Raw genomic sequence first — 27,829 nt, 5'->3', positions numbered from 1 at the left:
TCTAGATATTTAGAGCATTGAATGCCTGTGCACCAAAGGGGTTTCAGGTTCAATTCGTGGTCAAGGGCATGTACCTGGGTTGCAGGTTTGATCACCATACTCCATCGGTGTGCATGCAGAAAGTAACTAATGGATGTCAATGTTTTTCTCTCCCTCCCTTCTACTCTCTCTAAAAAAAACAATGAAAAAATAATATTCTCAGGTGGGGATAAACAAGCAAACAAAAAAACCTTGCCAAAGGAATATTGAATCAGAATCTGATCGATTCTCTACCAGTTGATGGGAAATAGGAAAAACTACACTTCAAGAATATGAGAATCCAGTTCATTAGAAAGCAGTTGTAAGGTGGGGAAAAAAAGGGATGGAGGGAGAAACTTACTGATTAAAAAAAACATTAGAGAGATAATTAATCATCATGTTTGGTACTATTTGAGTCCTAATCAAACCAGCAAAATATAAAACTATAACAACCAACCATTTATGGCATATATGAATTAAATGTACATTAAAACTGATTAAACATTCAATATTAAGGGTTTAGTGTTTATTTAACAATAAGTCTAATCTGGTATTGTGGTCATTATGTAATAATACCATGGTTACTATTTTTAATAATTTTTATCCCTTAAAAATATACTATAAATTTTGCAGATAAAATGATATGTCTAAGATTTTCTCAAAATTATATGGGAGTTGGAGAAGTGGTGAGGAATTAGCTTAAATAATGGATAGCTGGGGTGGGATCATTATACTTTTCCATTACTGTTGTATGGTTGAAGTTTTCTATATTAAAAGTTAAATGAGTCTGGCCAGTGTGGCTCAGTGGTTGAGTATTGAATCATGAATCAGGAGATCACAAGTTTGATTCCCTGTCAGGGCACATCGCCAGGTTTCAGGCTCTATCCCCAGCAAGGGGCATGCAAGAGACAGCTGATCAATGATTCTCTCTCATCACTGATGTTTCTATCCCTTTCTCTCACTCTCCCCTACTCTAAAATCAACAAAAACATGTATTTTTTAAAAATTGAAAGAAAAAAGGGGAAAAATCAAGGTAAAAGGTCAAACTAAAAAGAAGACAAAACAAATTATATTTGTTCTTCTACGGTTGTACATTGTATTGAAATGGTATAAATTTCTCATTAACTGAGCTAACCCATAGTTCTTTTTTCTCCTACAAATGAACAGCAATGCCAGGCATACAATTAGGAATCAGGAAAAAAATGAAATTCTATAGGATTGTTATAATTTGGTAAGAAAAGCACTGTTTCTATACAGCAACATTGGATGGAAATAACAGTTATGTATATATATTATAATCATGTTCAAGAAAATGGGATTAAATGTAAAGCATCTTTCAAGACCCTCTAAGATGAAAGCAGTTTAGTCATTATACAATAATCAACATATGTATGCTGAGCTGCAGTTATTATTTTTATTCCAAAAGAGCTCCTGCTTTTAACACAAAAAAATCTTAGTAGTTATTAACTATCCTTTATAAAATAAATTTTCCTATTTCATAACTTGGCTTATCCATAAACAGTGATGATCTTAAAGAGTGTAGAGAATGGTCGACTGTCTCCCCCTCCCCCCACCCCGTCAGTGCAAGTCATAGTCAGCAGTTGAGCGGCCTTAGCATATCATTAGTATATTACGCTTTGATTGGTGGAATGGCCAAACTTTTATGAACAGTTAACTTTTCCTATTTCATAACTTGGCTCATTAACACATAGTGATGATCTAAAGAGTATATAAACTGAGGCATTAAGATATTATTAGTATGCACTTTGGAAAAGAAGCATACTAGTCCTGGCCAGGTAGCTCAATTGGTTAGAGTGTTGTCTTGATATGCCAAGGTTGTGGGTTCATCTCTGATTAGGACACATACAAGAATCAACCAGTGAATACATAAATAAGTGGAACAACAAATCAAAGTTTCTCTCTCTCCCTTCCTCTTCTCTAAAATAATTTAAATAGGATTTCTTGAGGAGGAGGAGGAGGAGGAGGAGGAAAAGGAGGAGGAGGAGGAAGAGGAGGAAAAGGAGGAGGAGGAAGAAGAAGAGTAATAGAAGCATATTATCAAGAAATTATATTTTAATAGGTTCTCACATCTTGTGTCCAAAATGAAACTCCAGTAGATCTTCTTTTCTCTCTTGGTCGCCGTCGCTCCCTGATTGATTTAGGCTGTGATTTATCTTCTCCTTCTTTCTCCTCTTCTCTCTTTTCTCCCTCTGTTAAGGATTACAATGCACCACATGGTAGCAATGTATCTTGACAGTATTTTGCAAGACAAATGTAAAAACAATTCCAAGTCAACCTCCTTTGTGAAGCCTACTAAAATTCTCTAATCATTATAAAATCTTCCCCCTTCCTATAACTTGGTTTAAACATATTTCTCATTAGATACATTCTTCAAGATCAAGACAAGAACTAATTTTAATTACTTAATTTTCCTAGTGCCTACCCAAGTTTTGCTCAAAAGATATACTTAGTAATATTTGCTGATCAAAAAATAATTAAATCCTAAGAAGATTCAATTGGGGCTCTTCTGTTAGGAAAATAGTTATTATTTCAAGAAAACAAACAAACAAACAAACAAACAAACAGTTCTTAATGATGGAATAGCTAGCTAGTAGGCATCATAAAACTATCAGTTTCTGCTTCTACTATTCCCAGTCCCCATTCAGCAGAATAAATTCATTTCATTTCTATTAGACAGCATCTAAGAGGAAATCCATTTTTCTGGAAAAAAATATTTATCTTTCTTTAAAAATAAAATCAATGTAAAAAATAGTCTTAAAATTTGTTTCCTTCCTGGGACATACATACGAAGTGAATACAAGGGCCTTTGTATATGCTTTTAAAAAATGATTTTTAAAAGGCTCCTTGTATCATTAGCAAAGAGTTACAGCAAAATTATAGTATTAAGAGGGGTTTTAAAAATTATTTTTGGAATCAGTTTAGAGCAAAGATCTTAAATTCCAATGCCTGTAGTAGCAATCTGGGAAATGAAAATGTATAAAGGGGGCCAGAAGGGCACTTTTCCAGGAGGATGGAGGGCTGCTATTATTTGGCTTTAGCCAGTTGATGACATGTGAAAATTCAGACCCAGTGATACCAAATCTTTCAAATATTCAACAGACAATGGAAAGATGGACTATTATGCAAATATACGTAATTTTAAATGTTAGCTCAAAATTTTTATAAACATTATGTGCACCTCTCAACTTAGTGGTTCAAAAAACTAAAATATCTCAATGACCAACAAAAGAAAAGCAGCTGGAAATTAGGAAAAACTTAAATTTTCTGAAGTCTATACCTTACATAATTACTGCTATAATCTCATGACTAAAACTATGACATTTTGCTTTTAAAACATGAAATGCCTATAATTAGGAATAATTTTATTTAGTACCCATCTCTGATTTAAAATATAATTAATTAGAATTTAAATAGAAAGTTTATACGCAATAATAGGAAATGTTAATATTGAGCATCAGGATGCCAATATAGATGAAAAAATCTATTTCTTGAGAAATAAGCATAAAAACAATTTAGTTCTAGCAAGGACATTATATGAGTTAAGTGATTTTAGTTTAAATCAATTTTAAAAAAAATCATGTAAGAGATATGATACACATAACAAGCAATAAATAAATAAAAGCATTAATAAGCTGTTCCACCAGTTCTTCGATACTGATTTTTCTACACTGGTAGACATAAAGATTTTTGTGGCATCTTAGGTTATAAAGATGTGTATCAATGCCAGTTCACATAATTTCCTTTTGATTTTATACTTTTCTCACTCTCAACCATCTTAACATTTAGGTAGAATGGCTCCCAGTTTAGAATGTTGTTTCTTTTCTGTTGAAATATTAATTAGAAAAACCAATCCAAATGATTATTTGAAGGAAACAGTTTTTTCAAAATTTGGTCTTCTTACCTCTTTCATTTTCTTTTGTTAATCCTCGTGAGTAAGCAGAAGTTATACCTACAAGGCTATTTGGCCTGTTTAGTTGACTTGAAGCATAGAGTGAACTGCTCATGGTAGAAAGTGAAGAGGATGGAGTGGTTGAACTTGATACTGATCTGTAACGCTGATAAGTCTGTAAAATATTAGATGTAAAATGCATTTAAAATATTAAACATACTTAAAAACATAGAACTCTTAAGTTTATTTCAATGAAAAAGTAATGTCCTACTCATGTCAAAATAATTCGGATTTCTATTAAAACCCTTTTGAGTATTTTGTATATTGTTTGTTGGTATACAAATCTCCCTGGATTTTGAAAATCATAGGAAGTTTTCCTACCATTTTACCTAGCTGTGTCATTGGTATACTATTTACCTCATCATATGTTCTGGACTTTTGCTTATATTCATCTTCTCGAGAGGTTTCTGACTCCTTTTTTTCTTCTTGCTTCTCTTTATCCTGTTTTTCTTTTTCCTCTTTTTCTTTTTCTTCATTTTCTTGTTCTCTGGTTCGAATAGAACGACTTCTTCCTATCGTTTTCTCAGCTTCCTGAAGATCAGTCAATGTCACCCCCTGCACATAAAAATGATAAATTATGAGGCATTAAAGCTCAGTTTGAAGGAATACTATAAGTAAAGGAAATGTGAATGTATTGAAAGTCAAATATGCATGTTTGAAATTGGTTTGCAAAATGAAACAATTTCTACTTAGCAATTCACATCCATTCTATGAACAATCATCAGGAACAAGCAAAAAAAGGAGGTAAAAAATAAAATATGGGTAAGAAATTGCCTGTATATTCAAGTAATTAACAAAATAGCATAGGAGATGGCAAAAATACCATTATGAATATAAATAGAAACATCGGAGTGAGAGGGAACCATCAACTGGCTGCCTCTTGCACACCTCTAGGGACAGAGCCTAAGACCTAGGCGTGTGCCCTGACCGGAAACAAACCGGCAACCTTTTGGTGGGAGGGATGATGCCCCAACAACAAGCACACTAGCTCAGGCTAAAGCAACTTTTATCTTTAAAGATTTACTCACATTATACAATGACATCAATATATTTATAGCACAGTAAAAAAGGCAAAGGTAATTTATTTTAAAGTTTCATATATTACAAACATTAAATATACCTGTGTTGATCTTCTAGACTGTCTTGCTTGTCTAGATCTTGCTTTTCTTTGGGATTCAGATTCTTCATCTCTAACAGGAGTGAGGTATGATCTACAGTAATATATAATAATCATTAGTTGGAGATACAATAACTGTGAATGCCTTTATATATGAATGTGAGTAAAACATACAAGTTTAGCATTTTAATAGATTTTAAGAAAATTAGCCCCCAGAAAATGGTTATATCCACTCTGAAATTCAACAATGCAATCTGATAATCTTTTAGATTACATAGAATTAATCATATCAACCTATCACATTTTTCAAATTTTTCCTAACTACAGATTTTTAAAAAACAACTATCTAATGTAATTCCTCCTTAGCTCCTTTTTGATTCCCTACAGCACTTTTTAAGGTCATATCTCAAGTTATCTGGCTAATCTCTAGACTGTCTATGCCTTTATGTACAATGGGTAGGACTGAATGCAACACTCAGGATAGAGGATGACTAGTAGTAAGCAGCACTCCCTGTTTTCATGTCCTTGCACATTTATTAATAATGTTTTTGGCAGACCCATTCTTTTGTTCACAATATAAGTACTCTAAAAATTCAAGTGGTTTTAAACATGAATTGCTTTAAAATCAGCATTTGTCTTGGGTAATTGATTTTCTGATATAGAGAACTTAGCATTTATTTTCACTAAATCTCATAAATCTAAGCCTATATTCCCTTCTGTCTTAGGACATGCATAATTTCAAAAGCATGCAATCTATGTCATTAAATAATTAAAGAGTTAAACAAACAAATATAAGACAGAGCCCTGCTAAACAAAAATAAAAAAACTTCCCTCCAATAATCAGTATTACTTTAGTTTTCTTTTTGTATTGCAGGGATCTGTCTCATAATTTTCATTCTGTTTATATATCAACTCCCTAGAGTTCTAAGTTTTTAAAAATTAATTAATTAATTAATCTTCACCCAAGGATATTCTTATGGATCTTAGAGAGAGAGGAAGGGAAAGAGAAGTGGGTGGAGAATGAGAGGAAGAGGGAGGAAGATTGAGGGAAGGAGACAGAGATAAGAAAGAGAGGGAAACTGTGAGAGAGAACACTGAACCTGCAACCCTTCAGTATATGGGACAACACTCTAACTTAGCCACACAGGCCAGGTCTAGAGTTTTAAGGTGTTTAGATATAAAAGATGCTTCCTATTTTTATAACAATGCTAGAGGCCCAGAACACAAAATTAGTGCATGGGTAGGGTCCCTAGGCCTGGCTGGCGATCAGGGCTGATCAGGGCCTTCCGAATGCTGGCTGGGGCCTTCCTTCGTTCCGCACCATCCCCTGGGTGGTCAGTGTGCATCAGAGCAAGCGATGGAACTCCTGGTCGAACTCCTGAGGGGACACTTTGCATATTAGCCTTTTATATACCGTATTTTCCGGCGATTAAGACGACACTGTGTTCTAGTAAAATGCCTGCTCAGATTGGCCAGAGTCAGAGAGGCGGTCTATTAAAAAAAGAACTGGTGTTGCCTCGGAAGTGGGGGATAGTCTTATACAGCGAATATAGGCCTAAACCTATGTTTTAACTGTAAAAGTAGGGGGTCGTCTTATACGCCGGAAAATAGGTATGTATGTAGATGAGGAGGAGGTTGTTTGTTGACGTTGGTGTTTTAATTTGGAAAATGCTATACATTCTAATGTGTCTCCAGGAAGATCACACCATATTAAATGGTCTTAGAAGTATTAAGAGAAGAAACTGGTTTAATTGTGTTTAACTCTGCATTTAAATAGGGAATACTGCCCCCCCCCCCCCCCCCCCGCCTTGGTGGTACAACTATTGAATGTGAAAAAGTGCTCCATAAGGCAACAGCTTGGAAATACAGTCCAATGACTATCTCTTCCTCCATTTATTTAACACTTCTTTATGCACCAACTAACCCGATGCAATTTATTGCTTTTTGTACTTCTACCAATTGAGGAGAAAAAAAAAACACAAAAGGAGGTGAAACATAAATGTGATGGGAAATCTGGTTAAGCAAAATTTATAGCAACCCATATGGCTGCATACCACTTTAGCATTTCATGAGCTCCTATAAAAGTAAACATGAACACAAAGCACTGAATTCTAACTACTACTATTTACATGGTCAAAGTTTTCATATTTAATTTTGAACAGGGTAATATGCATTGCCACTTTGCCCTTTTAACCATGGCAAATCATTAACAAACTATCACACTCTCTTCCAAGGAGTCAAGATTCTTTTTAAACAATTTCAAGTGACCCATGAAAGTTAATAAATCTATTTATCATATCTGGTTTATTATATTCAGATTAGAGGGATGAAAGTTAATAGACTTGTAAAATCTGTTCATTTAAATTCCTCATACAACATTTCCCAAAAATAGCATAAAAATCTAGCCTATCAATTTCTAATACATATATTTTCTGTATTTGATAGTCTCCATATGATATTCAGTTCCTTTCTCCATCCTTGGAGTTCCTCTACTCTAAGAATAAGACGTAGAAAAGAAGTTCATATATTATATATATATATTTTTTATTCCAAAGAGCTGATGATAAAAAAGATAGCAGAATACAGCAAACTCCATCGACACCTTAATTATTATCTTATATAATAAAAGGCTAATATGCAAATTGACTGAATAGTGGAATGAATGGTCACTATCATGCACAATGAACACCAGGGGGAGATGCTCTCAACACAGGAGCTGCCCCCCTGGTGGTCAGTGTGCTCCCACAGGGGGAGCCTCACTCAGCCAGAAGCTGGGCTTGGGCTCACGGCTGGTGAGCACAGTGGCAGTGGTGGGAGCAGGACCATCTTGGCAGTCAGACATCCCCCAAGGGGTCCTGGACTGTGAGAGGGTGCGGGCCAGGATGAGGAATGAGGGACCTCCCCAACCCCCAGTGCACTAATGTTGTGCACCAGGCCTCTAGTGATACCATACTGTCAGACTGCATCTCTCTCTATTTTTAATCCTACAGAGGATGTGTTCTTTTTAAATTGATTTTAGAGAGAGAGGAATGGAAGGAGAGAGAGAAAAACATTGATGTTCAAGAGAAACATCAATCAGTTGCCTCTACTATGAGCTCCAACTGGAGATTGAACTTGCAGTCTAGGTATAATAAATGCCCTGACCAGGAACTGAACCCACAGCCTTTTGGTTCATGGGACAATGCTCCAATCAACTGAACCACCTGGCCAAGGCAGAGTGACTCTTTTATATAACAACATGGGATATATAAGCTTATTACTTAGTCTTACACTGCTTACGATTTTCTGAGCAATGGAAAGGTTGTTATTTTTAAAGAAAGACTTTTCCCCCCAATAAATGCAATTATATATATATATATATTTTAATACACTAGCATTTATTGGCTGAAATATTTATAATGTTTACATTTTGGTTAGTCAAACAAATTACATCTTTAAAAATCTGAATACCAACCGTTGCTTCACACTTAGCTTTTTTCCTTACAGAGGGAAGTTAAATGTGCAAAGTGAGCTGCCTGAGCAAAAGAAAAATGGTGGAAGAGAGTAGTAATATTGAAGCAAAAGTTCCATGTGAATCCATGCTGCAAATACAAAGTTATTAGTAAGATAGTGCCTTTTCTTTTTTTTTAAATCCTCACCTGAGTGTATGTTTCTACGGAATTTTAGAGAGAAGAAAGGAGAGGCAGAGAGAGAGAGACAGAAAGAGAAACAGAGAGTGTGAGAACCATCAGTTGCCTCATGTATGCACTCTGGGGATCGAGCCTGCAAACTGAGCAAGTGCCCTAACTAGGAATCAAATTTGTAACAGTTTGTTGTACAGAACAACCCCCTGAGCCACAGTGGTCAGGGCAGTAAGGTACTATCTGACAGTTAGAAAAGACTATAGAAAATTAGAAATACTTAAACAGTAAAAGAATTTGCTATCAAGCTCCATCTATCTAAAGCTAGCTTCTATTCTCTACTCCACCTTCCCAAAATTAACCCTTTGGAAATCTTAACTAATAAAAACAGAACTCCTCACTCAGTTAAAAACAGGGGAATTCTAAAATGCGGTGAAATTTAATAGTGTAAATAGTAACTTTCCTTAATATCCAAAAGTACATATGTAATAGTACCCAAATAGCATAAATAAGTTGATTTATTTTTTTCTGCTACCATATATTCTTAAATCATATGTACATTTTGGGGACAAATTTTCAACCATCTACATTTCAAAAAAAAAAAAAAAATTCAATGAAATTTAATTAAAAGACGAACAGAAGAGGCCCACAATGTATTCAAAATTGCAAACAAATACTTGACATGAAACAAACACAAACATCAATATTACTGCAAACATTATTGAAACAAGGTAAGACAAATTTTTTGTAAGAGACCAGGAAAAATGTCAACAGACACATTTTGTTTCTAAATGCTATTAGAATCTGCTCTGTCCTTATTATATCTCTAAATATTTAATTCTCAATCTTTAATGTCTTCTAGGATTAATTCTAAAAAGTTGAAATTCAACTTCCTATAACAACATAAAAAATCTGAGATTAAGAATTAAAATTTGTTCTGAAACAACATATGATTCTGGGTATATATTAGATGTTGTCACTGAAGAATTTTAAAAAGCATGGAATTCTAGGGTTAAAAAGGATTCTGAAAGTTAAAAAATATGTAAATCAAATACCTCAATTTACAGAAGAAATTCTGACCTATAGAAAATTCTAAATTTAGGAATAAGGCAGAGCAAGGAATAAAAAACCCCAAAGATTCCTGACCCTTTCTCTCCTTGGTGATCCTACCCCATAAAAGCAAAACACCAAATTTATTTTTACTAAAAGAGAATGATGGATGCTTCTGCCTCTCTAATTTCTGTTGGCTGATAGTCTTATTAAGAACACTTCAAATAACCCAAACTGACTTAAATTTATAGAAAAATAAGGAATAATTCAAATACGATATGACCTAGACAGGTACTCCAATCACAAAGTTCAAACCACTTGTAATGGCATTATAGAAGTATTATTAAATTTCACCACAAAAATATATGAAAACATTAAAAATGATTTTGTTACTTTTTATATGTTCACCACAAATATTACTGTAAGAAACCTACTGTAAGACCGAACCAGTTTGGATCAGTGGATAGAGCGTCGGCCTGCAGACTGAAAGATCCCAGGTTCGATTCCGATCAAGGGCATGTACCCTGGTTGTGGGCACATCACCAGTAGGGGGTGTGCAGGAGGCAGCTGGTTGATGTTTCTTTCTCATCGATGTTTCTAGCTCTCTATCCCTCTCCCTTCCTCTCTGTAATAAATCAATAAAATATATATATATATAAAAAGAATCCTACTGTAAGGATGCACTTTGAGGCACCAAAGACAAAGGCTGTATAAAACTGTCCATTTATGAACACTATGTGTCAGAAACAAAACAAAGTTAACCTGGTTGGTATTTTAGAAGAAAAATTTAGAAGAAAATATCAGTTATGTAGCAATTAAATTTTGCAAGTGTGAAATATAAAAAAGATTACACTTAGCTTCCCACTTTTCTTCTATGAGGAAAAACAAAATTCAAAGCTGAACCTGTCTAGTGTAGTTCAGTGGTTGAGCATGGATCTATGAATAAGGAGGACCTAAATCCGAGTTGTTGGCTTGATCCCCAGTGGGAAGCATGCAGGAAGCAGCCAATCAATGATTCTCTCATCATTGATATATATATCTCCTATCAAATAAAGAGGGAATATGCTAATTACAAAGATGGTAGCACCAACAGCCAATAAGGAAGATATATGCTAATTGACTGCCATGCCCTCAAAGATGGCGGCGCCCATAGCCACAAAATGGCGGTGCCCAGTCCCCTCAGTCCCAGCAGGGTCGCAGGCACACAGCAAGGCTGGGCCCGCCTCTAGGTGGGCCCAGCTGCTCCGTGCGCCTATCTCCTGAGTCCCCCAGTCCTCTCAGCCTCCCAGCCCCCCAGGGCTGGCCCACGGTGCAGGCTAGCATTGGATGGTGGCTGCCCAGCTACCCAGGGCTGCCCGAGACTCAGGTAACCAGGGCCAGCTGAGGCTTGCGCTGCTGGCAGTGGTAACAGCAGAGGTCTAATGGGGCTTTGCTTTCCCCTGATCGCTGGGTCGTCTCCTGTCCCTGAGGGCTACCGGACTGTCGGACTGTGAGAAGGGGCAGGCCAGACTTAGGGATTCCCACTCCAGTGCATAAATTTTCATGCACCAGGCTTTGAGTGTATGTGTGTGTGTGTGTACACATACACGAGGCCGGTGTACGAAATTCATGCATGGGGGTTTGTGTCCCTCAGACCAGCCTGCACACTCTCTAATCTGGGACACAATCTAGGACTGCTGGCTCCCAACTGGTATCTGGGGTTTATCTTCTACAATTGAAACTTTGTAGCCAGTAGCAGAGCCATGCCTTCTGCTTGCTCTGTGGCATCAGCCATTTCTGTTTGGTTTTATGTATTTTTTATAATTGAAACTTTGTAGCCTTAAGTGAAGGCCTAAGCCAGCCAAGGCTGCAGAAAGCTCTTTCCAGCTCTGTGGCTGCCACATTTCTGTGTGGATTTGTTTACCTTCTATCATTGAAACTTTGTAGCCTTGTGTGGAGGCCTAGGCCGGGAAGGGCAAGTGGAAAGCTTGGCTTCTTCCATTGCCTGGGAAACCCAAGCCTCCTTCCTGCTCTCTGTGGCTGTAGCCATCTTGGTTGGGTTTATTTATATATTTGTTCCTGATTGGCTGGTGGGCGTGGCTTTGTGAGTGTGGCTTATGGGTGTAGCAGAGTGATGGTTAATTTTCATATTACTCTTTTATTATGTAGGATTATATATATAAAATTCAAAGTTAGGGACTATGAATGACATAGCAGAAAGAAGACTGTACTGATTCTTCTGTAATCTTGGGTGTAGATTTAGCTCTCACACTAAATAAAAGTGGAAAAGTCATTTATTTCTGGATCTTTAAATTGAGAAGATATCCTTTCCACATCTATGATTCCATACCACTGACAACAGAATACAAAATAAATTCATAGCTTCTAAAAATATTTAATTAACTAGTGCCTTCTATATATCAGAATTAAAACTAAGTGAATGAATTAAATAGTTAAAAGTATTTGGCGTATAGATATGAACAAGAAACCATTTTTCACCAAGAGAATCTTAAAGTGAAATTCTCAAAGGTAACAGCAAAAATCATTTAACATCCATCAGATTTCTTAATAATGAGGGGAAACAATAAGATAAAAAAAAACAAACACCTGTTTTTGTCATGTTGCATCTGTGTTTTTAAAAAAAATATATTTTTATTGATTTCAAGGAGGAAGGGAGGTGAGAAAGAGATAGAAACATCAATGATGAGAGAGAATCACTGACTGGCTGCCTCTTGCATGATCCCTACAGGGGATCAAGCCTGCAACCCGGGTATGTGCCCCTGACTACAATCGAACCTGGGACCCTTTAGTCTGCAGGCCAACATTCTATCCACTGAGCCAAACCAGTTAGGGCACATCTGGTTTTCCATGAGAGTGATTATGTGTGTTTAGATTTTCATTACAAAAATATTTTGAATGAAACCAACCATTAAAAACAGTAAGATGGCTAAGTAAAAAGATAACTGTAAAAAGCCTTTAAACAAAACCACCAATTCTGTTCTAGGTGGGTAAGCAAGCCTGAATGCTAATTAATGGCTAATTATATCAATTTTCATAGTTCTGAGCTGATATAGATTACTTCCTTTATTATCCTAATGGAGAGATGGTAGTCAACTTCACAAGATTACAAATACAAAACAAACAACTTTCAACACTGGGCAAGATATAGCAGCAGTTCTATTAGGACCTTTACACACCTGCGTCTCTCCCTGACCTCTGATGTGGAGGAGACAGTGCCAGCAGTAGTTGTAGTCAGGGTTGTGGTAGAGGCTGCAGCATTTACAACAGTTGGAGCAACAGGAATGGTCACTGCCGTAGGAACACTGTCCTTTTCTTTTTCAGTACTATCCTCAGCCCACAAACGATTTGAGGTACTATAGCATCACAAGCAGCAACACAAAAAGAGAAAAGGAAAACAGCTAAACAATGAAAGCACTTTCTAGCAGCTGAAAAACATGACTACAGGGATGGATTTTTTTAAAATACAAGGCAAGACATTTTTAAACTATGAACCAAAAAGCTCAACCAGAGCTGTCAAAGAGAGAAATTTATATTTTAAGCAGCCTAATTCAAGGAAAGTTTGTAATTCAGGAATCTATTTTTTTTTCCCCAGACATGCATCATAGCAACTTTTTGGAACCAATTTTTGTTTGTAAATGATTTTAACAAGGTAAATGAAAAAATCCAGAGCCCCACAATCTTCTAAACAAAAACGCATGCACATACGTAAGCACACAATAAGCCTGAACACAAAGTGTATCTGTGACTCACCTGCTTTGTGTGCCTGCTGAGGAAGAACCCGTTGTAATCTTTGTAGTAGTGCTTGTGCTGGAAAGCAGGCTTTTCTGAAGCCCAGCTGCAGAGGTAACTGTTGGTGTTGATGTGGTGCTTGGAACACTAGAACTAATCAAATCATCTTGTCTTCTACCAAAGGAGCAACTAAAGGAAAGAGTCATATCTCTATAGGATGTGTTTGTATGTGTATTCTATAGTTAATGTCTATACATTATAATATTGATAAGGCTAGGGGAGATCTAAAAAACTGTGTTCCTAATTACACCACCAGCTCCAGCACCAAGAGTTGCACCTACAACTTGCTAGAGTTTAGATGCTTTCACTAATTTGGTAGTGTATCATTTTCTTCCCCCATCTTTCAACAAAATGCAAAGATGATCTGATCTGATATTTTACATTATTTGGAACTGTTCCAGACCTTAAGGTCATGTCTGGTTGGGTCTGAGAAAAAACACTATGGTTTGGATTTACTCGAGGACAGTTAAAACTTTGACATTTTAAAGAAAATTGTTTTAGCAATGGGTCACATCCTTAGGAGTGATCCATGCCTTATTATATTTGTTTGTCTTTTACTGTATTTTTTGGTTGCTTTTAACCATGAAATAATTATTTACCATTCTCCCTCCCCACAAATATAATATTACCAACATTCTGATTCAGGACATAGCTCTTAGTCCTAAGACAAGTGAAAATTTTCTAGGTCACCAAATAATGACCACGTCAATTAAGACACTGATCTATTTCAACTGCTCCAGTCAATTATATAAGGAGCTTCTTTTTCATATGCTACAATCCAAAAGATACTTCATAATATATCAAATTATTTATACACACACACCCACACAGCAGGACCTCAAATAATATTGTTTCGCTCAATGTCATTTCATTATAATGTTGGTGAGAAGCCATAGAAACTTAACTTTTATTTATATTAATCAGCCTAAAGTAAAACTGGTTTCATCACATGACATCTTGCTTAAAGTAGCAGAATCTACTGACCTTAAGTGAGGACTAAATGTAATATAATAGGAAGGCATCAGTAGGTGCAGTTTCACTCATTTAAAAATACCTATTCTGTATTTTTAAATGTTTTATTTAAACATCAAATGATATATATATTTAAAATCATTTTTTATACGTATATTAAATTGAGGAATCCAAACCAATTGCCTCATATTTTTATAAAATACATGAAAGTTACTTAAGAATATATTACTACCTTTTATGATAAGTTGATCCTTCATTAATTGAGCTATTCCTTTTGAGATCATCTTCCCATTTTCTTCTTGTATAGGAACTACTTGTGCGCAAACTTGAAGAGTCTCTGTGAAAACAATATACTTCAGATTCTGATAATTTATAAGTAGGGTTAAGAAGCTGTACATTAATAAACATTAGTAGAAAGAGAAAGTTAAAAAAAAATCCCTTGGGAAAATACTTAGGAATATTTATTAAGAAGTGGAAGTAATTTCAGTTTTAAAATTCTATCCCTAATGTATAATGCTATATATAGGGGGGAAATTAAAATGTTTACAGAAGTTTAAATTATGATCACAAAATATTAGAAATTTAAATGTCTATAGTTTTAGGAGGGGAAGTGGTTGTTTTAATTCAACAGATCTATGCTATGGAATATTATGTACTGATGAAAAACAATGCTTATTGAAAGTATATATTAACATATAAGATGTTAGATAAAAAAAGTCAAGATACAAAATTAGAGGTTTTAACATGATTACAACTATATTAAAAAGCTAACACTCTATGTGCTGAAAAATAGGAAAAAATAAACTAAATTAAATAGGGCATTTTCCCACCTTTCTTTCTCCTTTTCTGAATGTTCTACATATTTAGAGAGTATGTACTACCTTGTGACCTCATTTGCCACCACTGTCCCCTTGCTGTGCTCCACCACATACCTTTTTTCACTATTCATGAACATACCAAGCCAGAACTTCCTCAAAAGTCCTTGGTATTCTATTAAGAATACCCTCCCTCCCTTCCCACAATACATATTCCACATTATCACAACAATGCTCATGCTTTAACTCTCATGCTAGATAATAAAGACTTTACAGGAAAGACAAAGCAAATCATAATGAATCTACCTGTTTTCTTTCTCTTCAATGTCAGATGTACTGGCTAGTCGTCTTGGTATTGTAGGTGCAACATATGCAAGCCTAGTTCCTTTACTATCTTTTTCCTATAAAACAGAAAAAAAAAGCCACGACTGAAAATAAATGTGTAAACATTATAGATGCTGCCACGAGTATTTATTTATTTAACAGCCATCACAGTTTATTTAATAGTATTTCCACAGCTAAAATCTAAAATTGATACCTATTAATAGTCAAGTACTGTAAGCGCTTAAGGACAGCCTGTTCAAACTAATTTTCTTTTCTTTCTCCTTTGATCTAAAATTAGATAGCATTCTAACATAAGAAAAATTCTTCCACATTTTAATGACTCTAAAACTACTGTAACAGATTACTTAATGTATCAGAAGGTAAACTATCCTTATGGTTCATTAATTAAGTCCCAATGACTTAACACTTACATTATACAAGAGGCCCGGTGCATGAAATTCGTGCGGGGGTGGGGGGGGCAGAGGGAGGGGGCGGGAAAGTGAGTCCCTCAGCCCAGTCTGCACCCTCTTCAATCTGGAACCCCTCAAGGGATGTCCGACTGCCCATTTAGGCCCGATCCTATTGGGCAGTCGGACATCCCTCTCACAATTCAGGACTGTGGGCTCCCAACTACTAGCCTGCCTGCCTTTCTGATTGACCCTAACCACTTCTGCCTGCCAGCCTGATCGATGCCTAACTGCTCCCCTGCCAGCCTGATTTCTCCTAACTGCCCTCTCCTGCAGGCCTGGTCAGCCCTAAATTCCCTCCCCTGCAGGCCTGTCACTCTTCACTGTCCTCCCCTAAAGGCCTGGTCCCCCACAACTTCCCTTCTCTGCTTGCCTGGTCACCCCTAACTGCCCTCCCCTTCAGGCTTGATTGCCCCAAACTGCCCTCCCTTGCAGGACTGGTCCCTCCCAACTGCCCTTCCCTGATGGCCATCTTGTGTTAAAGTGGTGGCCATCTTGTGTCCACATGAGGGCAGGATCTTTGACCACATGAGGGCAGCCATCTTGTGTTAAAGTGATGGTCAATTTGCATATTACTCTTTCATTAAATAGAATAAGATACTATCTTGATATTCTACCCTTTAAAATGTAACAATACAATATTCAAAACAAAATTATTTAAATTATATATATCCAACTTTGGCTGAGAGTATTTAAACAATGATACCCATTATATATGTTGAAAACAATAAGGCAATAAATTCATAAAAAATAAAAATATTAAAATTATTTGATGCAAAATCCCATTTCTGAATTTCTGATACTATAAAACACTCCTAAACAGAGAGAAAAAACTCTATGGAAAAAAATCCAAGCACTAAAAATGCAGTAGAAAATAAATAATTTAACTATATAAAATAATGCTGAAGGAACTGTGGTGCATTCCATGTGATGCAATATAATACTGCCTTTCAAAATATAGTTAAAACTACTCATTAAGACAAAATTGACTGTGGCCGAAACCGGTTTGGCTCAGTGGATACAGCGTTGGCCTATGGACTGAAAGGTCTCAGGTTCGATTCTGGTCAAGGGTATGTACCTTGCTTGTGGGCACATACCCAGTAGGGGGTGTGCAAGAGGCAGCTGATCGATGATTCTCTCTCATTGATGTTTCTCTCTCAATGATGTTTCTAACTCTATCCTTCTCTCTTCCACTCTGTAAAAAATCAATAAAACATATTAAAAAAAGAAAAGGAAAAAGAAAAAAAAAGAAAAAATTGCCTGTGATGTATCAGATGGAAAAACAAATAAAAAAATTGCAGATACTTGATAAATGCAACTTAGGATTATAATCACGTTCTAGAATAAAAGTGTTCCTAAACTTTGGAAAACTTACCTAATAAAATAAACTTAGTCCTTGATATCTTTTTTTGTAAATTCTCAAATAAGATAAAGGGTTCCTTTATTGAGTGTTGTCTAATCATATGTAATGATTCCATATAGATATTTAAGGTAGGTTCAATTGTATTGAAATTAAATCATTAAGTCAGGCCCTAACCGGTTTGGCTCAGGAGATAGAGTGCTGGCCTGCAGACTGAAGGATCCCAGGTTTGATTCCGGTCAAGGGCATGTACCTTGGTTGTGGGCACATCCTCAGTGGGAGATGTGCAGGAGGCAGCTGATCAATGTTTCTCTCTCACTGATGTTTCTAACTCTCTATCCCTCCCTCTTCTACTCTGTAAACCCTTCCCCTAAAAAAATCATTAAGTCAGGTGAATTAAGTTGATACATAGATCTAATGATACATAGCAGAAAATCTAAGAGATAGGATGTTCTTAGAAAACAAATCATTAGAGTTTTCATAGAAATCAGATTGTGAAATACATTACCTTTTCTTTATTATCCAAAGAGGAGGAAAGCCTGGGGCTTGATGCTGAGCGCATAACACCTGCAGTGTCTTTTTCTTTCTGAGCCTCTTTAGATGCCGTGATCTCTGCAAGTGCACCATAACTACCAGTCTTTCTAAGTCCTAACCTCCACGATGCAGGAGACTCATCTTTTCTCTCTTCTTCTTTGGAAGAAATTTTTGTAGCTGAGGTTGGAAACTGTTTTTATTAAGGAGAAACAAAAAAGAATTATCAAGACATCATTCCTTAACCTGGAAATAATAAGTTTACAGGAAAAAAAGTTTAAAATTAGTTAATAGTTTCAAGAGTAATAACCCGTTTTACTAAGCAGGTTAATGTCTTAGTCAAAAGTGTAAAGATCTAAAACTGAAAAGGAATGAACTACTTTTCCAGAAGTTAGATTTAGAAAACACACTCCACACTTTATATCACACAGAAAACTTATGCTGCAAATACAAAGAAAAGAAATGAGCACACCAATAAGGACTTAAAACCATGCATCTTTGGAACCAATATTCACATTAAACTTGTTATGTTGTAACTGAACATAAACCCTTGCACATTGAAATGCCTCACCAGAGATTTTTCACCCTTACTGGGCACAAGAACAATGCCAGTTTTGCGCAAGCCCTGCCTCCATGATGCGGGATCTACTGATTCCACCACAGGCATGATAGGAGCAATGAACTCATACTAAAGCCAATTAAAATAAGACAGGTAAAGAGATAGATTGAAAGTATGAAAACAGAAAAGGAAGTTATGAAAAAAACAACACTTTTTTCTTTTATAAAATAATTTTACAATAAATTAAAACCCAGTTACTGGGTAATAATCCAATCTTTAAAAGTTACTGAAAACAAGTTGCACTTTCAGCATAAAAAATGTAAAGAATATAACAAACTTCTAACACAATCAAAGGCATATAGAGCAGATAATATTATAGAATATAAATGAACAAACTACTGCACTTCAAAAAATTTTAAATTAATTTATATATTTGGGTTAAAAATTTAAATGTAGCATAATCAATAAAAAAGCAATAAGTGACATCTTCTAGTTACAGTTTTTTCAGTAATATTTTAATATCATAACCTATGTTTACTCTTTGATTTTTCCACTAAACATTAAACATTTTAACTAAAAACTTTTTTGGTACAAGTATTAATTTTATTTCCAGGGCTTTTCTTCCAACAACCCTAAAAATGAAATATCAGTTATCTTTAACTAGTTCACATCATCAACTTCACTTACAGAATTTCAATATTCAATCACAGTGAAATAAATACAGATGGTGAATATGCAACTAAATAGTTGCTACAAGCATAGGATATGGCTATTTAAAAAAAAATCCTTTCTTTCATATTTACTGCCCAAGTTTGCTATAATTAGCAATTTAATAGAGCTTGCTGAAGTACCCATGATGTCAAAGGGCCACTTCACCAGACAAAACTGTTATAAGATGCCTCTGGTACTTCCAGTAGTTAATTCCTATCAATAGGGATAAAAACAGACATATGATACACAACATTCCCCAAAGTGTGTACTGAGGCATTCCAGGGGGCAGAACAAAACCACAGGAGCACCCCTATGTTCATTGCAGCACAATTTGCAATAGTAGGATTTGGAAACAGCCTAGGTGCCCATCAGCAGATGATTGGATCCAAAAACTATGGTACATTTACACAATGGAATATTATGCAGCCATAAAAAAGAAAAAATTCTCATCGTTTGCAGCAACCTGGATGGAATTGGAGAACATCATGCTGAGTGAAACAAGCCAGTCAATGAAAGAGAGACACCACATGACCTCACTTATATATGGATGATAAAGAACATTATAAACTGAAGAACCAAAAGATAAATATAGAGACAGTAAAGCAACAAGCAGATTGTAAAATTACAGTGGGGAGGTTGGGGAGATCTGGGGGAGATAAACGATCAACCGAAGGACTTGTATACATGCATATAAGTACAACCAATGGACACAAAACTCTGGGAAGAGAGGGTATGTACGGGAGGGGGGGGGGAGGTTGGTATATGTACAAAAATAATAATTAAAAAAAAATCTATTTACAGCCAAAACCTGTTTGGCTCAGAAGATGGAGCGTCGGCTTGTGGACTGAATGGTCCCAGGTTCAATTCCGGTCAGGGGCGTGTATCTTGGTTGCTGGCACATCCCCAGTGGGGGAGTGTGCAGGAGGCAGCTGATCGATGTATCTCTCTCATTGATGTTTCTAACTCTTTATTCCTCTCTCTTCCTCTCTGTAAAAAAATCAATAAAATATATTTTTTAAAAATCTAAAAAAAAAAACAAAACAAAAAACAAAAACAAAAACAAAAAAACCACAGGAGCACTATGGGTATTTTAAAGTTTTGAAAGAAGCACAGTAACGCCTGTTGGACACTGTACAAAATGTCATTATTAACTTATTTGCACTTAACTACTTAATAAATGAAACAAATAAGTATTTCTTTCCGCTAAGTGACACAGTGAAAAAATAAATTAGTAAGACACTAGGGGCTCCATGGATTGAAAAAACCCAGGAACCACATGGCAAGCACTGAGGTGACTGGTAATTGATTTCTGAGATTAAAGTCTTAGTCCTCTAGAACAGGCGTTGGCAAACGCTTTTCTGTAAAGGGCCAAATTGTAAATTTTAGGCTTTGAGACCACAGTTATAGCTACTCAACCATGTTGTGTAGCACAAAAGTAGCCAAAAGGAAACACGTAAGTGAAAAATGTGGTTGTGTTCCAATAAAACGTTATGAAGAAACACTGAAATTGGAATTTATGTCACAAAATATTCTTTTTATTTCCTCCCTCACAACCATTTAAAAAATGTGGAAGCCATTCCTACTTGTAGGCTATACAAAAGCAGGTAGTGTGGTCCAGCTTTGGTTCAAAGACCCTGGATACCAATCCCTGTCCTGAACCTCCCCAAAACTGGGAACAAATGTTACTTCTCTATAATAAAATGGTCAGATAGCAGATAACATTTATTGAATGTTTTAACAAAAACAAACATTTAACAAATGTTTATTGGTGTCAGGCCCTAAGCTAAGTGCTTCACATGGGTTATCTCATTTAATTCTCACAACCATTAAATGAAATACTATTACTATCGTAGAGTTGAAAAAAAAATGAAGCAGTATTATAAATTCTGAAATAAGTATTTGTTGCACTATAATGATGGACATACTTTCATTCTGCCCAACATGAATTTGCTTTTAAGTTCTGGTGTATATATTCAAAAGCACCTTTCAATTTTATTTGAAATATAAAGGAATTCCTCTAAATACCTATACCCACTCACTTAACTCTTATTTTAACTTTAATGATAGGGCACTATTTTGACTGTCCTACTCTTCGGATCAGTCCCCTCCTTTGATCTTTTTGTCATTCTTGTAATTATCAAATTTCCTTGTCATAACACTGCAACATAAGTACTCCAAGAGTTTATTATCAGATCTTCCATGTTCTCTTTCCAAGTTTCTTCTCCTGGTGGTTGGACATAGGGTGTTGTCTACTTCTTCAAGCTAAATATTAATTGCATTCAGCTTACTCTTCAATTTGTTACTCTCTACTCAATCTGACTTTTAAATTCCCATTCTTGATTATCCCTGAATTTCTATTTACCTTTAGAAAAAATACACAACACAACTTCTTATAGTTTATATATCTTACCATTTAGTTGGGGACTCTATATTACTTGAATGAGCTTTCAATCAATATGATTTGTTCATTGAATGGTTGCTAATTCTGTAGATAATCTTACTGAGGACTATACAAAATGAAGGTGTGGTATCAACCTTCAGGTTGAAACAAACTTAAGAAAAACTATAATACTAAGTTGAAATACATAGAGTAATACTGAACATAATAAGAGGCTTTAAAAATCATACACTAATGATAAAAAGATTGCACCAACCATTAAAAAATAACACTTCAAATTTTTTGTACACTATGAATTTACTGCTTTGAATAAAATGTCTATTAAACCTTAAAAAACAGAATGAAACAATATAATCTTTAAATTAGGTTATGATGCTTAAAATTGAGAATTTGAATTTCTAAATATCAAGTATAGAAGCAAATATTTATCAGATTAATTACAAAATCAGAATTCTGAATAAGAATTTTATAAGCAAATAGGTTATTAGGTCACTAATCTAACAGAGTTATTATTTGTTTTTAATTAGGGTAGGTGGCGTAAAACAAGAAGTAAATTGCCATAAATCTGGGGCTATGCTTGAGAAAAATACAATTAATCACAAGAAGTCTATTGTAATTATTTGACTCTGGTAAGAAAGACATGGCTTAGCCAAGTACTCAAAAGAATGACAGCCAGTTTAATGGCCAACTATTCCAAGGGGATGGAGCTTTTGGGGGACTTTTGATAATCTACATTCTAACAAATAATAAATCAAAAGAGCTCAAGTTTAGTATTCATTGAAGAAGTATATAGAGGTTATAGAATTAAATAAAACTTTAGTAAAAGCAGCTTGTGGTGACACCAGTTATATATGCCATGAAAACCAAATTCTCCAGAAGCAGCTGGAGAATTCCATTTGAAAGCATATATAATTTTAATCATATGAACATGGGATCTAGCTGAATTCAAGAAACCCTTAGTTCTAGACTGCAGAAGGTTAAGAAAACTACTCATTTATATAGTTTCCTGATACTCAAACAGTACAAGTGAAATCCATATACTTCTACCACTAACAATTCACATTATTGATTTCCTTAGGGAAAGTTGTAGAAGAGAATTATTATTAACAGTATAGATTAAAAAAAATTCTCTACTTCATGATTTTAAAAGATTCACATTTTGATCACTTGGAGCCAAGACAAAAGATTAGCAAGACTGACAATATGATAGAAACACTATAGGGATTTTAACATCTGTCCTCAAACCCATGCAAACCACATATTGTCAGACAAGCAACAAAATAAAAAATCCAAAGGCAGAGAATGACATCTACAATCCCTTAGTGCATCCTTGATTTGAAAATAACAAACAGTTAGGAAAACATAACTGTAACCAGGAGGGAAACTGGGGAAATCTTGAGTATGGTCTGCACATTAGGCAATATATCAAAGTTAAATTTCCTAAGTATGATAATGTATTATATCAAAGTTAAATTTCCTAAGTATGATAATTTTAGTGTGCGAGTGAAAGATAATGACTTTGAGCCTATGAGATACTCAAGTATTTACAGCCAAGTATTATATTGACTGTACCCAATTCTTAAATGATTCCACAAAAAAGGTATGTGTGTGTTTGTGTTTATATACAAAGAGGTACATGAGTATACTCCTTAAAGATAAGTAAGGGCTGGTGGAAAAGAAGAAAACTGATAAGTAGGTAAAAGACAACAACACAGAACTCTTAATCTTAAATTTGGGTTTAAAGAGGTACAGGTTCTGAAGTAGAAGGAAAGTAAACTCTTTAAAAAGATAACACACTAGCCGAAACCGGTTTGGCTCAGTGGATAGAGCATCGGTCTGCGGACTGAAAGGTCCTGGGTTCGATTCCGGTCAAGGGCATGTACTACATCGGTTGCGGGCACATCCCTGGTAGGAGGTGTGCAAGAGGCAGCTGGTCGATGTCTCTCTCTCATCGACGTTTCTAGTTCTCTATCTCTCTTCCTTCCTCTCTGTAGAAAAATCAATAAAATATATATTTTTTTAAAAAAAGGAGATCAAAGAGCAATACAAAATCATTAAAAAAAAAAGATAACACATTAGTTAAAAAGCACTGCTTGGTGAGAAAAGAAAACAAGAAGGACGAAGAACAAATGGAGAACAGAATAAGGGAGAAGAGGAAGAAATGATTAACATTTTGGGAGCTTTAGTTACTAGCCAGACTCTCAACCAAAGATTACAACCTTAACTTCTTACTTACTGTAATTATTGTTTATATATACAATAGAGGCCCGATGCACGAGTAGACCTCCCCCGCTCCGGCTGCTGGCACCGGATTCCCTCTGGCAACTGGGCTTCTTTCCCACCACCCGCCAGCAGGCACCTGGGACCCCGACTTCCCTTGCAGCCCTGGCTTCATCCGAAAAAAACGTCCGGTCTAATTAGCATATTATGCTTTCATAATTATAGTTTGTTTTTCTTTTTTGACAGGTAAGGGAGATAGTAACTCACTCAAGGCATAAACTTTAAAACAGGTGGGGTCAGGAGCTAATCTGATTTGTCATCAAAGATCATGCTTTTTCTGGTATGCCATACTTGCATGCGTCGTGCTTTGTATTGAGTTGGAAAATCTAGATTCTAGCATTCTCATTGACTTGTGGTAGTACTTTTTGTGCTAAATTTAATGTCCATGTAAAACTACAAAAATGCACCTTTGCCAAAAAAAATAAATGATAAAAAAAATCTGTTTCTGTTTCAACTGAAATAAAAACTACCATGATTAATTTTCATATGAAAAGTTTAATCTTACCACCATTTATTTCTGATAACTATTAATTATAATATCAACTGCAAAAAGCATTAAAATGCAATGATTCAGAGGAAATCTAGCCAAATTAAAGAAAGAAAAATATATTCTTACTCCAAACCTTAAATATTTTGGGGAGAAATTATAAAAATTTAGAACTGTCTTAATGTATTAACCTAAATGGTATTTAAAAAGAAGATATGCATTTTTAGCAAACATAACTCTGGCTTACCTTTTTTATAGGTGATGTAGGTGTTGCCTGACCAGATGGCACAGTAGGTGTTGTAACAGCTACAGGAGCTGCTTGTGTACTAGAAGTATTGGCATTAGTTACAGAAGCCATGGGTTTTGTCTTATCTATTTCAATAAAAAAGAAGAAGGAGAAGAAAAACATTAAGAACCCAGATGCTATATGAACTTGGTTTCAATGGTTGGGAAAATACATTTTACATTCCATTTTTATTTAAGGCTTTGTTAATTCAAAGTCTTGTCCTACTATTATTATCCCTTTTAACAAGTAAATTTTTAACTGAGTTTCTAGAAATGTCTCAGTATATATGTTAAAGTAAATAAAATAATATGAAAAAATACAACAAAGCTTCAAAAAATAAAAAAGCATAAATAGAATTTTACTTTTGTACTTTTAACATATGAAAATTTAAAACATCTTTTAAATTAATATTTAAAACTTGAATGAATAAGTTCAATGTAACTAAAAAAAATTACAAGAGCTGTGCAATCAATATTTTAATGTTTAAAAACTTTTATATCTAATGCTGATATTCTTTATTCCAGAAATCTATAAGTGGTTTTTGTCAATAATCAGCTTAGATTCCTGACAAAAAGTATGCTTCAATGTCATAAAAAAAATGCCTTTTCATCCCTAAAAAGTCAATAGTTAAATGGGCATAAAATCAGGTAAAATCTCTTTTCACAATGTATCAAGACAATTTCTAACTAGTAATGAATCGCTTAGCGAAAAATTTTTGAAAATATTAGAAAAATTAATCTGATGATAGAAAAAATCCAGATTGTATTTGAACATATAAATCAATCTGGCTTTTACCAAAATGGTCACATATAATTTAAATTTTTAACTTTAATTTATAAATGAACTAGAAAAGTTACTTTCCAAATGGTCAAATGTCATTTTATCTAGTTTTAAATTATTTCTCTGGTTTCAAAACGGGATAGGACTTTGAGAAAAAAGTATAGTGCTTTAGAGCACTATATTTTCCTTATACAGTAGGTCCTCGGGTTACATCAGAGATCCATCTGTTCCTATGGCGTGACATAATGCGATTTTCGCTGTAAGTCAGAACCCACCTACATAAACACCTACGTCACTCCCATGGAGCACACACACAGCAGTAATGAAGTGAAACAGTAAAGAAAGACAACAATTCCTGACCTTTACTTGTGGTAAAAAATGATAAAAAACATAAAGCACATATGTACACACGTCGACATACGTTGAGTCCGATGGAACCTGAGGACTACCTGTACTACCTTATTCCCTTCCTTAGATCATTATTGTATGATGTTATACTTTACAAGTAGACTTTGGGGCAAGTATAGACATCCCACCAACAATCTGAATTTGCAATGATTCATTCACTTCTATTTATAACTACAAAAACATCCATAAGATGTTAGTAAGTTGAAAAACATATCTCAAATTATACCCAAGGACATGGCCAAATGGTCACATTTAAAAACTACTAAACTTTAGGTTTTCAAATAAACTCAATCAGCTAGACTCAATCCAGAAAAATTTATTTTCATTGTTAATACCTCTTTTCCTTCAACAGAAGCTAAGTTTATCAGCACAGTTAAATACAAATCATAAATAATCTAATTAGCCCATCTTCCTAGAAAATAATCCATTTAAGTGGAGCAAGTAATTCAACAAATATTTGTGGTCTCCAAACTGCAAATACTGTCTAGGTCCTGGGAAGGTATCAGTCAATGAAAAGACAAACTATCTTAATTGCCCAGAGTTTACAGTCTAGTCGAAGATATAAATAATAAAAGATAAAATTAAACAGATTTTCTTTTTTCTTTTCTCCCTATTTGCTTTTTGAAATATACAAATCAAAGAATGTATATGCATCTATGTAAACACTTGTGGTTTAAGAATAATGAAACAAACTCCAGGTGTCTACTATCTAGCTTAAGTAAACATTATTAATATTGCTGAAATATTTCTATCCATTTGATTTCAATGAAGAATGAAAATTTTCCAAGTCCTAATGGAAAAAAACCTAAAAGCAAAAACATAACTCCCTTTTCTCATTTCCTCCATTACATCTCAAATTTATAGTAAATTATTTGAAAGGAAATTATACTTTTGGTTAAGTTCCTATTTTCATCAGATTTATAAAAATACAAATTTAAAAACTAGTTTAATACATAATTTGTGAAAGAAAATTCAGCAAAATAGTTATTTTACATCAAAGAATTTCCCAAGAACATAACCATACAAAAAGTAGAAAAAAGAAACAGTTTAGAAATTGTCAAATCAAGCTGTAGCTCTACAGGGAAATGGTTACTTTCTTAAGCTTGCCAAATAAAAGTATGATAAAGTCTTGTTGATATTAAAAGAGAGAGAAGGAGCCACACAGCATTTACATGGATTAATCCTCGAGATAGAGTCAAATTTTCCTGGCACCACTCACTATTAGCAACAGGAAGAACAAAATTATCATAGTACAATGCTTCTGAGGAACATTTAAACTTAGCTCAGTGAGAAACTAAGCAGAGAGTGATTGGTATGCTTAAGCCCCAAACAAGGAACTGATAGAATACAATTTGATGATAATTAATTCTATTTATATTTATAGAATAGTAGAGTTTAAAGAACTGTCCAGATCATCAAGTCAAATTCTTTTCATTTTACAAGCAAGGAAATTTCAACCAAAAGAGGTCAGGAAAATAGCTATTCAGTAGCAAGACAGCCTAAATCTGTCTTTTGTTTGTTTTAAATAGCTCCTCAATGTCTACCATTGAACAGTGAAGTATATAGAAAGGACCGATTTAAAAAAATATATATCAAAAAATCTCTTTGAGATGCCTGGATTTTCAGTTCTTAAATTCTACCATGAGTAGTAAAAGTCTGGACAAATTAGGAGATCTGGGTGCTAGTCCTGGCTTTTTTTTGTTCACATGTGTATATAATCTAATTCCTAATTATAGGCATGTTGCACAAGGAAATTAACTACATAAAAAATAACATTATTTACTTACAAAAGTATCTGGGACAATTTAAATTTAAATGATAATGTTTCATCTTGAACATGAGAAATAGCACAAATTTAAATGCAGTGATATTAGGTTGGTATGTATA

General features: G+C 34.8%; 1 protein-coding gene across 5 annotated transcripts in view; it reads right to left on the bottom strand.

Moving 5' to 3' along the window:
- PPP1R12A (protein phosphatase 1 regulatory subunit 12A) overlaps positions 1-27,829 on the bottom strand; it is a 141,076-nt gene that overhangs the window by 23,840 nt on the left and 89,407 nt on the right. Inside the window, exons 9-18 of one of the 5 annotated variants that reach the window (XM_084880199.1) lie at positions 24,716-24,840; positions 18,011-18,226; positions 15,658-15,752; positions 14,769-14,873; positions 13,526-13,657; positions 12,952-13,128; positions 5,109-5,199; positions 4,346-4,543; positions 3,941-4,103; positions 2,107-2,228 (exon numbers count right to left, since the gene is read on the bottom strand). In XM_084880199.1, the coding sequence (XP_084736325.1) occupies positions 2,107-2,228; positions 3,941-4,103; positions 4,346-4,543; positions 5,109-5,199; positions 12,952-13,128; positions 13,526-13,657; positions 14,769-14,873; positions 15,658-15,752; positions 18,011-18,226; positions 24,716-24,840 (1,424 nt within the window). Of the gene's footprint in view, positions 1-2,106; positions 2,229-3,940; positions 4,104-4,345; positions 4,544-5,108; positions 5,200-12,951; positions 13,129-13,525; positions 13,694-14,768; positions 14,874-15,657; positions 15,753-18,010; positions 18,227-24,715; positions 24,841-27,829 lie in introns of all 5 variants that reach the window. The other 4 variants (XM_084880198.1, XM_084880201.1, XM_084880202.1 and 1 more) reach the window with 4 other exon arrangements.

The sequence above is a fragment of the Pipistrellus hanaki genome (genome assembly GCF_964339955.1).
Source record: "Pipistrellus hanaki genome assembly, chromosome: 3".
Taxonomy (NCBI): domain Eukaryota; kingdom Metazoa; phylum Chordata; class Mammalia; order Chiroptera; family Vespertilionidae; genus Pipistrellus; species Pipistrellus hanaki.
The sequence above is the reverse complement of the archived record's forward strand: the minus strand, read 5'-3'. Positions and strand labels throughout refer to the sequence as shown.